At 38.6% G+C, this 13,980-nt stretch overlaps 1 protein-coding gene across 1 annotated transcript in view; it reads left to right on the forward strand.

Annotated features, from left to right (window-relative positions):
• The window catches only part of ITGA1 (integrin subunit alpha 1), a 97,235-nt gene that overhangs the window by 22,647 nt on the left and 60,608 nt on the right, over nucleotides 1–13,980 (forward strand). Inside the window, exon 7 of the mRNA XM_063087590.1 lies at nucleotides 10,289–10,437. Coding sequence (XP_062943660.1) covers nucleotides 10,289–10,437 — 149 coding nt within the window. The remainder of the gene's footprint in view (nucleotides 1–10,288; nucleotides 10,438–13,980) is intronic.

The raw sequence follows: 13,980 nt of genomic DNA on the forward strand, positions 1-13,980 counted from the left end.
TTCCTTGGAAGCCTTAAATATGGGACCTGATTCGTTGTTTTTCGTTCTGAAAAGAAGCCTTACTGAGCCATGCGGCCATGGCCTTGTCAGCCAGGCTATACTTTCTGCATGTGGCGTAGTGGGTGAGGTGAGGCTTCTCTCTTCCTAGCCTCCCAGTCTCCATTCTCCCCTACTTCTCTCCATCACACACCTGAATAATCATTTCCCTGGATACAAAGCTCATCTGGTTGCCTGCTGAATAAAACCCAAGCTCTCCAGTGGACTAAAAGGCATTTGACAACCTGGCCCCAGTCATTTCCAGCGCATCCTCGTGCCCACCTCACTTCCTGCCCCTCAGCCACTCCTGCCCACAATGTGCTGTGCTCACTTTATTCCCTCTGCCTGGAATGTCCTCCATCCCAGGCCCTATGTGCTAGGTGAACTTCTTAGACTCAGTTCAAATGTCACTTTCTCTGTAATTTTCTATGATTATCTCGCCCACCCTTCCCAAGAAAAATGCCTTCCCCTCCCCTGTTCCCAGAGCATTTGCATACCCATCACTTATGGCTCTTATCACTCAGTAGCACTGCTCTTTGTTTTATGGGTCTGTCTCTTTTCGTAGGCTGTGAATTCCATGCTGACAGGATTGTTCCTTAATCCTTTTATTTATGGGATACAGTCTTGAGTTTTATGTGTTGCCTAGCACAAACAGGCAAGTTATTTATGTTGGAAAAATGGAATTCCTGGAATTTTTAATTTTTCCTGTATTAAAAATCATTATATTAGTGACCTCTTTGTCTTACTCTGCTTCATGAAATCAAATTGATCTATTGAGCTAGAAGGTACTTGCTTGTGGGGGACTCCCCCGGACACCCCTTCACATTGTGTCTCAAGCTTTTCTTGGTAGGCATTTGCCCATCCAGCCCCATTCACCCCAGCCCTGATTTCTCCCATAGCCTTCTCTCTTCCCCACAAATATTAAGTGTGCTTTAACGTCTCCTAACCTTGCATTTTTGAGCCCTAGTCACTTTCATTGGAGCATCTTCCAGCAAGCGAGAAGCCAGCTAGACACCTTTTTCCTAGGACCTGTATTTATTATCTAGCATCTTTATTTACATTTCCAAGCACTCATTTCCTAAGAAAAGATCCTCTACCTGTGAATCAGTCCCATTTATATTCCTCTTTATAATGACAAAAGGTTAAGCCCTGGCTTATCTAACACAGCTTCAGGATGGTCTATACTGACAGTTCACTCAGATCGCAGCCTATTGGCACCACATTCATCCCCAGATTTAACCACATTAGAAGCATGTGGTAGAGCTACACAAACTATCGTGCAGCATAGTTTGATAAAAGGAACTATACATTGGCCAGACACAAAGCCTGAGCTCCTGTCATATTATTAAGCAAATAAGCTCCTGATATATTATATCTTAAGAGAAACACAGAAAACCTCATTGTTTTACCTTGTCATTACTTTCGTAAAGAAGCCAATGATTTGATAATATTAATTGTTGAATGAAGGTCCAGAAACTTAGCTCATGTTAGGCATTAAAATTTAAATACTGGTGTCATTATTCTGACTTAACAATAGAAGGTGATAACATAATTCTAAATGAATAAATAATTCCATTCCTTCATAACTCTTTGATTCAATATACTTAATAGCAATTTTAAACATTTCTTTTTCTTAAACTCCTTTGTCATTTAAGATAGTTATTAAAGTCTTAAATGTGACTTTAAGTTTCATGAGTGAATAATCAAAAAGGCCCTCCTTTCATTGATTTCTAACAGTGTCCTTCCTTTCGTATGTCCCACATTGACTTTTCTCCCTCTTTTTTCTCTACTTCTGAAAGGAATGAAGCCATTGAGTAATTCATTTTATATCAGCAGTTTAATTCATTTTAACTGGCAGATATCTAGAAAGTATCTGTTAGTCAAGTACTATGCTAAGTGTTATTGTCAATACAAAAAAAATACTAAAATTTTGTCCCTGATCTCAAAAATTTTCCAACTTAGACATGAGGTAAAAATCATATATTTAGATGACTTCCGTGTATGATGGTATGTCATAAACATAATGGTGAATAAAGCAGAGCAATGAATTGATTTTTACTAGTAGGCAACTCTTACTATTATAGGGTACTGTTTCCAAAACTGCTATCAGAGGTGGTGAATATGTTCCTATAGGGATAATAGAATAGTTTAGTCAGGTCCCTTGCCTTAGGGCTCATTGGAAGTGGTTCAGTAAACAAATCGTGTGAGTGTGGGTGGGTGGAGTTGGTGCATATGCACAGGCTGTGGCTTTGCTGGAGACTGCCTCAGGCCGACACCACTCTGCCATGCTTTCCAACCTCCGGCTTACAAGGACCTGTTTGCTGGTTACCTAGCTCATAGACCTGTGTGTGAGGGGTCTGGTGACCCAGCCTGGCATGTGAAGGGTCTGTGAACAGGCATGAGGGGTCTATGAGCTCCCGACCCAGCCCTGGCACGACAATTGGCCCAGTGGGCAGGATTACGGGCAGGTAAAAGAGCTTTACAATTGGCGTCGTCAGCAGGATTCCGACAGAGCCAGAGCGCTACAGTTCCTCATTAAAAATTTCCATTAAATAAGAATAAAATATAACAGGTCTTCCAATTAGTGATTCGTAATTCATGCTTTCATATTGAAGACTCTGAGAATATTTTCAAATGAACTTGCTTATGAGTCTGAGTAGAGCAATTGGGAACTAGAGTAAGAGAAAAGACTTTCTATTTTTGTACCATTTGAAGTTTGTGGCACTTTTTATATAGATAGGAAAGAAATGGAGATGGAGTCCTGCTCTAAAGGTACATGTTTAACTTTGTTTTACTTGTTGTTTTCCAAAATTATTTGACTGTGGAATTCTTTTTTTTAAATCATGCCTAGGTAACATATGAAGAGATACTAGTATTCCCTGGGGCAGGGGGAGAGGGGGATGAGGGGATATTAGTTGGGGGGCTTGGCTGAACAGGGATTGTAAATCTCATACTTAAGTGGAAGGTTCTAATAAGTTTTACAAACCTCTTGTTCATGGAACAAAATCAGTAGCCAATTGTCATGTGCCTGGTTTATGCAATAGCCTGAATCGGTCCTTAGGTCTCTTTGGCCTTAGATTATAATTACATACCATTATATACTCTTTTGTTCTAATTAATCAAGATGTACAAGCCACACCTCTCCAAGAGGCAAACATGTCCCTTCCAGTTGTCTCTGAAAAGGAACTGTTCCCTCTACTTATGACTACTTATCCCCCCTTCGTATTATGAGTCTATCATTACTAGACTCATCCACATGTTTACTAACGCCGTGAGCTGCTCTCTTTCTATTCTCCCACAAAGAACATCCGCCTGTAACCTGGATGCTTCTTATATCTGCCATCCCTGCTTGCTTTTCCCATTCTGCAAAAATGCCTACAGTCCTTCCATCTTTCTTACTCGTCACTACCTCCACCCTCAGGTTTTTGTACCATTCCAATGCAATTGGCTACTTCAAGTCAAATAGGATGATTACTGGTGTTTTTCTTTCTCTCCAGAATGACTTGAATTGTTTTAATTATCATCCTTGACATATTTTCCAGGCTCAAGACTGTTCTGTTTCCTCCCATAGTATTTTAATAACCTGTTATCTGATTTTCATCTGGCTGCCTCATTCGGGAAGGTGGATCCTCCGTCCTCCATGAGGCCTTTCGATGTGAGACAGTAAATATGCTTGTGATTCGCTCTCCTCTGTCCTCCTGACAATATGTATTCATCACTTGGCTCACTTTTTATCTTTCTATGTAATTCTTATACTTACTTGGTTCTGTTGCATCTCATACACACACACACACACACACACACACACACACACACACATTATCTTGTATGAATTGGCTTCATCTGCCTTAAAACATAAGCTAAGCTGGGACTTAAATTCCATTCAATATTTCTATTGAACTGGGCCTCACCAATACTCAGCAAAGCATTACATGTGTTTTGTGATTTGACCCTTTTTCTGTAATGAAAATTAATAAATGGTACCCTTTTCTGTGGAAGACTCACAGTAGACCTTATTCTGTCTGGTTCTTAAGGAAACAAGCACCCCAGTATCAGCCAGGGATCTATGCTGAGTGTCATTTCCCTGAGATTTGAGTTTCCACTGCCTACTCTTTTTATTTCTCATGCTCCTTTGTGTCTCCCTTTTTCTGCTTATCATTATTTCTTGGCTATCTCAGTTTTCCACTTCCTTATGTGAAATAGTACAGTCATCTAGTAAAAATGCATGAGGGAGGGCCAGCCATGAGCAAAGCAAAACAGTATTAAGGGATAAGAGAATACCAAAAGCCATGACATAGTCCACCCTCTTTAGCCCTGCCTGCCCCTTTAGAACTCACAACACAGTTGGGAAGATAAAGCATGCACACAAAACAGTAGAGAAGAAGGCAGTATTCACACACAGGTTTGCTTCAGAGTTCTGAGAAAGGGAAGATCACTATGGGCTAAGTTTTGTAGAGAAAGTGGAACTTGAGTTGAATCTTACAGGATGGATAGAATTTAGCTGAGTTAGTTAGAGGGACAGGGAAGAGCATTTGGTAGGGGTGGAGTTCATACTGGGGAGTCCTGATGATAAAGGTGACTAGACAAGGTAGGTCTGGATTATTGAGGGACTGAAAATCAAGGGCAAAAAAGCTGGATTTTAACATATAAGCTTAATATTTCAAGGAACAGCTTGAAATATTAAGCTTATATTTATATTTTCTATTTTAATTAGAATTAAAAGTTCTCTTTTAACGTATATTCCTAAGTCATTGATGTTGGAAGTGGAGAGTCGTTGGTGGTTTCTGAACAGGGAAGTGATGTAATAATAGCAGAATTTCAGGACAGAGTACAGACATTATGGAAAACAGTATGGACTTTTCTCAAAAAAAAAAAAAATCAAAAACAGAACTACTACATTATCCAGCAATCCCACCAGTGGGTATATATATCCAAAGGAAATTCAATCAGTATGTCAAAGAGAGATCTGCATTCCAATGTTTATTGCAGCCTTATTCACAATAGCCAAGATATAGAATCAACCTAAGTTTTCATCAGTGGATGAATGGGTAAAGAAAATGTGGACTATACACACAGTGGAATACAATTCAGCCATTAAAAAGGAAGGAAATCCTGCCATTTGCAACAACGTGGATGAAGCTGGATGAGATTATGTTAAATGAAATAAGCCAGGCACAGCAAGACAAATACTGTATGATCTCACTTATATGTAGGATCTAAAAAAGTTGGTCTCATAGAACCAGAGAGTGGAATGGTGGTTCCAGGGTTAGGCAGTCTGGGGGAGAGGGGAGGGCAATTGGGGAGATATCAGTCAAAGGGCGTAAAATTTTAGTTAGACAGGAGGAATAAATTCAAGAGATCTATTGTACAACATGGTGATGATAGTTAATAACAATATACTGCATTCTTTATTTTTTTGGCAGCTGGCTGGTAAGGGGATCCAAACCCTTGACTTTGGTGTTACAACACTGTGCTCTAACCAACTGAGCTAACTGGCCAGCCCTCACATATTGTATTCTTGAAAAATGCTAAGAGAGTAGATGTTAAGTGTTATCACCAAAAAAAATGACAACTATATGGGATAACACATATTTTAATTAGCCACATTTAGTCATTCCACAATGTACTTCAAACATTTGTATGTGATAAATACATACAATTTTGTCAATTGAAAACAATAAAATAATAACAAAAAATTCAGGACAGTTAATCTGCCAATAATATGTAGAAGGAGTTGAGAAGAGTGACAATGAAAGAAGGGACATTAGCAATGGAGAGAACAGCCATTGCTGGGGTCCAGTTCAAGGCAATGATGTCTGGCCCAGGCTAGGGTAGGAATGAAGGAACATAGATGATGGCTGCCTTAGGACCAGTTCCCCAGAAGCAAACCCAAAGAGGACGATTCATGTCATAGTGATTTATTAAAAAAGCCCTTTCCAATAGGAAATCGTAAGGGATTTGGGGAAGCTAAACGAGGTAGCAGCAGAAGCCAAGTGTGGATGTGATTTGAGGTCACACCCTACCTGGAAGGTGAGCTCCAGCTCGAGTCAAGGGGCTGGTCTTTCATTCCCTGCACTCAGGCATTGCCCATGGAGCAGGGTGAGGGCTGGGGAGGGAGAAAACTTCCAGACACTTCTGGTCTTTCAATCTTTGGGGCAAAATAGTCTAGTAGCCCAAGGGCAGTCAGGTGGAGTCTTTAGAATCAAAGTACACAGAAGAGATGAGAGAATAGGCAGTTGTAAGTTTTCTTGTACAAGGTACTTCAAAAAGTTTGTGGAAAAATAGTTTTCATGGAAAAATGGAATTAAAAGATAATATAAAAAAAATAATACAACCTTTCCATGAAATCTTTGAAGTACCCTCATATCTTAAAAGTTACAAATAATCAGTTTATAGAAGTGAGACAGATGCAAAGGAGATGGATATAAATAAATAGATAGATATGTAAAATATAAAGCACTAATTTCTGACATACCATGGTTTTGAATTTTTTACTATTCCTAGTGTGAAGATAATTTGTCCAGATAATATAATAGTTTATATTAGGTTCTTTAAGATATATGAAATGTGTTGTAAATGTAAAGTACTGACATACATCTGGCACAAAGCAGCCTTGTTTATTTTATTTTATTTATTTTTTATCGATTATGAATATTCGTGGGGTACAAAGCTGACCATCACCACTCGTGCCCAAGACAAAGCAGCCTTGTTTAGTTAGCATGACTTCCAGCTCTTCTCACGTGAGCTCCTCCCCATGTATAAATGAGATACTCTCTTTTGCCTGAGGAGTTAACAGCTTATGACAAGAATTTGATTGATATCGATAAATGGGAACAAGTGCACTCATTAGTAAAAAAGTAGAAGCACTGTTGGGCAGTGCTCGGATGTGCCACTCAGCTGAGATTCATGGTCATAACCTTCAAGGGAGACCGGTCTACAAGTTGTGTGACCTTTGTCTAGCAACATTCAGAGTCACAGAAGCATACACAGAGAAGGAGATAGTTGGATTGAACCAGAGTTGGAAGTTAGCCAAGTGAGTTAATGGAGGGGAAAAATGGTTAAAGGACTTAAATGTTTGCAAGTAAATGATTACAGTGGTAGAACCATGGAATCTAGGCTAAGTCAAAAAAAAAAATGGTAGGAATAATGAATGAATTGGAGGTCTCAATGTGGTCAAGGAATTAATGAATTTGATATATTAGGTAAATGAGTTCAGGTTAATGGTCAGAGAAGATAACACTTGAAATTGAGATTGAGGTGCTGTAATTCTTCCAGATGACGAGGTCAAAGATAAGACTTTGGGAGTGGATGGCACAGGTGAGCTAGAGGAAAAGATTACTGAAGCTTAAGAGGTCAAAGAAAAGAGTGAGACTAGGGTTTTCAATAGCTTATCCAAGTAGTTGCTAAAATTTCTAAGAATAATGACAGGAGAAGGAGTGAAATTTTTCAAACTTCTTTAGCTCCCTGCTTAATCAAATTAAAACAAAGGGAAATTTTTTTTAAAAATCTGTAAGATTTCCTAAGTAGATGAGCAATTAACTTCCATGGCAGTATTTATCACCTTAGTACCTAGAACTAGGCATAATGATTAACTAGGTACAAAATCATTTCAGTTTTATTTACACTGAGCATTTATATACACAAAGAAAATGTCAAACTTACATGGTCTCCCTTAATACTTATTCAGTGTCTTTCAGTATTACTAATCAAAAGCTGTAGGGTCACTGGAGAAAAGAATTTTAAATCTATGCAAAGGGTAATGAAAATATTCATCACATTTAATTATGTCAAGAAAATAACCTGAATTGGAGTCATGGGTGTATCCTCATCCATTTTGTTATTTTTTGTGCAACTAGTTGGCTGCATTCTATCTTGTTTCCAAAAAGGCTTCTGGTCATCTTTGTTCCAAATATAATAATACATGGTTTGGGGATATATGTTAAAGGATACTGGGTGAAAGACACAGTCATAGAAGAACAGGGTTAACCTGGACATGAATTGAGCAGATTGCCTGTACATTCAGCTTGTAATGTATTCCTTACCTTATATTTGCATGTATTCTCAGTTATTTCTTGTTTATCTTGCACCCAGCTAAGAAACTTTAAGGGAGGATATATATGTTCTATTTCTTTGTTAAAATATCTATGTACTTGCATATTTGTTTTACCATAAACTCAGTTAGCTATGTAGCTAATCAAATTCATTGAGTAGCCATGAAATGGCAGCAGCATTTAGCAGAAGCTAGTAGGATGAGGTGACTAAACACAGCTGGGGTGGGCTGGTGGGTGGGTGGGTAGGGAGATGCATTTTTGTTGAGAGAAAGTAGAGTGATTGAAAGGGGCCCTGGGATAAGGGGTACACATCTCAGACTAGACCCCCTTCTACCTCTTCACTATGGGGAAAGAGTTTTTTAAACTCAGTTTCCTCTTTTATGAAATGTGATAATAATTTCTGTTACTTGAATTCGAATAAAATAGAGAAGAAAGTTTTAAAACCACTAAAAATATAGCATAGTATTCTTATTTAGGTATAGTGACATAATTGCTCCAAGATGTCCAGTGTACTCTAGAAGGTAGCTCAAAGATGATAAAGATTATTTTAAATTTAGGGTTGTCTTATTTGTTTCTGCAAATGCGAGAATATGCTTTTGGTTGTTAAAATGCCCTGCATGGAAATGCATCTATAAATCAGACATATTAAACCTAAAAGTTGCTGACAACAGTGATAGCAGTAGAGTCTAGAAGGTAGACATTGAGCCTTTGTGCCACTTGGAAACAAGGTTAGATTTGGAAATAGTGTTGGTGCTAAAGCAAGCACCAGAGGCAGCTTTACCCGTGGGCAGAGTAGGCAATTGCCTTGGAAAGAAGGTAGCTCCGTCTCAAATTACTACCCCTACCCAAGAAACGAAGTGCCCAGAATTCCTATATTAGAGAGATATTCCTTTCAGTAAAGAATTCTCTGAGTCCCAAATTTTGGGATAGGATGGTTAAACAAAAAGTCACCTTCAATTACAATTCTTGATGCAGATTTGTTTATTGGTTCACATCAATTTTAAAAAGGAAGATTATGTTAAGTGAAATAAGACAGACAAGGAAAGAGAAGTATCACATGTTCTCACTCATAACTGGGTGCTAAGAAGGAAGGAAGGAGGGAGGGGGAGGGAGGGAGGGGAGAAAGGAAGGAAGGAAGGGAAATAAAGAAAAGATCATAATAATATGTTGAACTTTCAGAAGGAGAGAACAAACCTAAAGATACTAGAGATGCAGGGGAGGCAGGGTGGGGGTTGGGGAGGCTAGGTTGGGTAATAATGAATATGCTTATAATAAGTAATAAAAATTAAAAAATAAAAGGAAGATGTGGAAAAAGTGTAAGAGAAAAGGTCAGATCTTGGCGCGGGCAGAGGAGAGGAAAAATACAGAGCAAGAGAAATGGGATGTGGGGGCACTGCCCTTCTATGTCACTTCACTTCACAGTGGCTCTACAGGTAGCTGCCTGCATTATCCAATCTATGGGAAGGAGGGAATGAAAGCAGGAAAGAAAAAGGGGGGGGGGTGCGGAGGAAGGGCTGATGTGGGAGAATTGAGTCAGCAGCTAAGCCAGATAAAGCAGGAGGCAAGTGCAAGACACCTCCCCTGCCTGCTGCTCCAGCCTCAGGGTACTTCACTCCCAGCTCACAGCCCTGAAGGAGGCCCAGTGGTTCCCATCTCAGGCTTCTTCACCTACACAATTCCCTTTGTGTGGAGCCTCTGTCCTTCTAGCAACTACCCTGTAAGTCTCAGCTTCTGAGAGCCCTTCCCTGAGCCCCCATTTTAAGTTGGGCCCCTAGGTTGTTCTCACTGATAATTTCTTTTCTAATGCAGCCCTTTTCACAGTTTGCAATTGTAGGTGCATTTGAATGACCTTGTGTTTAATCTCTCTCTACCTCTAACTTAGAAACTTCATGAAGGCAAAGACCATGCCAGTGTGTTTCATATTCTACCCCCAAGGCCTACCAGTGTCATTCTGTAAAAACTGTTGAACAGATAAACCAATCATTGAAGTTTAATAACAGCGCTTTTATTTTTGTTCTTTGGTATATGAATATCCACAGAATAGCCATGATTATTGTTATCAAAGTAGAAGGATTTGTATACTGATTCTTAAACTCATCTGAAAGACTACCATGTATTATATCTAATCTACTTGTTTCAGCTGAAGAAATTGAAGAGGGAATTTTGCTACATGCATAACTCACAGTGGCTTGGTATTTCAGGTTGGAATTGTGCAGTACGGAGAAAATATAACGCATGAATTCAACCTCAATAAGTATTCATCAACAGAAGAGGTCCTTGTTGCAGCAAATCAAATAGTCCAGAGAGGTGGCCGCCAGACTATGACAGCCCTTGGAATAGACACAGCAAGGTATACGGGTAAAAAATAAACCAAAGTAAAATACTATGCAAAATAAGTTGCTCACAATTTAACACTTTGGAGCGTTGATTGAATGTTTACCATGGCAATATTTAAGGCCAGCTTGGTTAAAATTAGATTCAGAAGATTAGCTAATAGTTACAGGATCAGCTTTTTCTATAATAAAATTTCACCATCCTTTTGATCTTTTCCTGGTATCAAGGATTTAATTGATGAAGAATCAATTTTAAAAAACCATTGTAGTCAATTGCATCATGATCTTGGGTAGTAGGATTTAATATTAGTTAATATTTTTTTCCATTTGTTCTTTGTTTTCAGCTTCTCGGAGTCTTAATCTAAAAGAATGAATTAAAAATTAGTCCACTTCTACTCAATATATTTATATTCTAGTATGTCCATATATGTTTTAGTACTTGATTTAGGGTTATTGAAACTCTCAGATAAGAGTTTTTAAGAGGACAAATTAAATATTGCCATATTTGAAATTATTTTCAGTGCAAACATTGAAAGAAATGAAAAGTATTTCATCATTGCTAATGTTCTTTCTCTTTCCGTACTTTCTCTAAATTTCCTCAAATTTACATCTTTTCCTCCTTCCCTTCTGCAGTTTCTTTTGTGGTAAACACATAACCAACTTTGTGGCTGAATTTCATTTTATGAGTCTACAGAACTGTCCTCTCTTACAAATGTAGAACATTTTATTTCATATATTTTTTCTGATCTCATTCAATTCTTACCTGTTGCTGTTTCTCCCCTTAATCACCATTAAAGCTTGCAAGCTTCTGACCCAAAACTAAATGATACTAAAATCATAGGAAATCTAGTAAGTAGTTTGACTAATGTTAAGAATCCTTCTGTTAAGTGTCTTCAACTCGTAGACTCTCACTTGATTTTGAAGAGCTAATTACCCATGCTCTCCCTTCACCTGCCTGCTAAGATCAATATTTTAAGAGGGTTAGAGTAGTTAACATAGATACTCCAAAGAATGGGTTGGATATTAAACAAATTTTTAATTTCATATGCAGCTTTAGACACACAAATGTTAAAAAAAGCATGTGGCTCTGGTTATATGGGGCCCAAGAGAAAATACCACAAACAGATGGGATAATTTTACATTTACCTGCCTATAGGATCACTAATTTGCATTCATTAAGAGTGCACATGTTTAGGTTACTGAAGGCACCCTCTTCAATAATTGACTATATGTGACCACACATTCAAAGTAAATCAAAGTGTTCTTTCAAAGCTCTGAGCCTGTGGGGAGCTGTGCGTTTTCCAAAGGCAACCACTTAAGAATGAATATTCATCTTTGAAAACTAACTGAAGAAATATTCTGGCTGCTTTGGCTCTTACATAAATACCACTCTAAATACCATGTCCCTATATGGTTTTTGCCAACATGTTTCTCAAAGTGTCCAGCTGTGGGACAAAGAGATTACAATATACATAAAAAGTCCCCAGTGATATTACCAAGTATTTTTCTCATACATTAATTTTTTATGTTTAAGCACGTTTTCAATTGTTTTTATTCCTTTCAAGCCAGGCCAGTTGCAAACAATATTTTTAATTTTTTAGAATCCTTTACCTCTATTTTCAGTGACTCCCACCTCAAAATATTTTTTGGTATTCCCTTCTTCCTATCCCCAGTTTTACTCCCATCAATAGGCTTACAGTATTTAATCGTAAGGCCTGGATTCTCCTGTCCCAAAGAACGGGACCCTCCTGGGATATTTTAAGTTTTTAAAGCAGGCAGGGAGATCATGCTTAATTCCAAGAAAGGACACTGGAGACTGGTATTTCAGGGACAAAGTAAATTTGCTGAGAAATATATTTGAAACAGGAAGGGTATACTCAGTAATTCTGTCAGTGGTTACTCTTCCATTATATAAAGCCAGCCCTGGTTTCAGAGCAACTGGATTTTCTTTAAGAAAGGTCTTTTAATCACATCCTTTAGCTGATGTTTATTTAGTTCAGTGTTGATCTCGATCTTTAAGAGCTTTAGGAAGTTTTGGAGAGCCTCTACGGAATTAGAATTACAAGAAAACATTGAATCTCATGTGTCATCCACGTCCAAATTTCTTTTAAAGACTAGCCTTTAATATCTGTTTTCACTTTTGTTTGTAGTTATGAAGAAGTCAGCAAATCTATTTGTGTAGTATGTTAAAGAAAAATTATAAATGACACTTGTTAAAGATGGTGAGGAATTCATCAAGAAAACCACTGCAATGGAGGTTTTGCAGTAGAGGAGAGAGATTGGGCTCAGCTTCAAATATAACAAGGACAAGTGGGGATTTATAGCCAAGGAGCAGAGTGGCGGGCAGTGGATGGAAAGTTACTAGTAGGAAACATCAAGACTAGGGGGTTTCTTGCTAGACCAACTCAACAGGATTCTTTTTTTTTTTTTTTTTTTTTTTTTTTTTTTTTTATTTTATTTTTTTTTTTTTTTTTCTTTTTTTTTTTTTTTTTAATTTTATTTTGTCGATATACATTGTAGCTGATTAATGCTCCCCATCACCAAAACCTCCCTCCCTTCTCCCTCCCCCCCTCCCCCCCAACCATGTCCTTTCTGTTTGTTTGTTGTATCAACTTCAAATAATTGTGATTCTTGATGAAGGCAAGTGAACAGTAGGAAAAACCAAATTGTTTTTCTCTTTGTACACTCACAGAACTCAATACTTTACTTCTAACTCCAGATGTGTGGGGGTTTTCCCACATGACCAATTCTTTGACACCAGCTGGGTATCCTACAATTCAATTCAATTCTGATACCAACCAGAGTTAGTGCACACCCCCTGCCACCTGGCCCAGAGGTTAAGGACTCAGTCCCACAAGACTACCTCTGACTTCAGTTGCCAATTGCAATCACTGGGGTTCCAGGTTACCCACAATTTCTGTCCAACTTGGCTACAGATCAGAGGTTCCTATAACCCCCTTCTTGGGTTTGATCATGTGCTAGTGTGGCTCGCAGAACTCAGGAAAGTGCTTTACTTACTACTATCCATTTGCTATAAAAGGATACAATTCAGGAACAGCCAGATAGAGGAGATGCCTAGGTAAGGTATGGGGAGGGGGGTGGAACTCCCATGCCCTCTCGGGGAGCAACACTCTCCATGTGTTCAGCAACCTGGAAGCTCTCTGACCGCCATAGTGCAGGAGTTTTTGTGGAGGCTACATCACATAGGCATGAGTGATTATTAAACTTGATCTCTAGCCCCTCTCGCCTTCCTGGAGAATGAGGACTGGGGTTCACGGTTCCGAGTTTCTAGTCATGGCTTGGTCCTTTTGATGACCAGAACTCACCTTGGAGCCCACTAAGAGTCACCTCATTAGAAAAAAAAATGCTCCTATCACCCAGGAAATTCCAAGGGATTGGGAGCTCTGTCAGGAAGCTGGGTTATAAACCAAATATTAGAACAAAAAGTGTACCTAGCACCCCTGTCACTCAAGAAATTACAGGGGTTTTAGTAGTTCTCTGCCAGGAATGAGGAGCAGAGATCAAATATATATTTCTTATTTGTTAAAAGAAAAACTTTG

The sequence above is a fragment of the Cynocephalus volans genome, chromosome 2 (genome assembly GCF_027409185.1).
Source record: "Cynocephalus volans isolate mCynVol1 chromosome 2, mCynVol1.pri, whole genome shotgun sequence".
Classification (NCBI taxonomy): domain Eukaryota; kingdom Metazoa; phylum Chordata; class Mammalia; order Dermoptera; family Cynocephalidae; genus Cynocephalus; species Cynocephalus volans.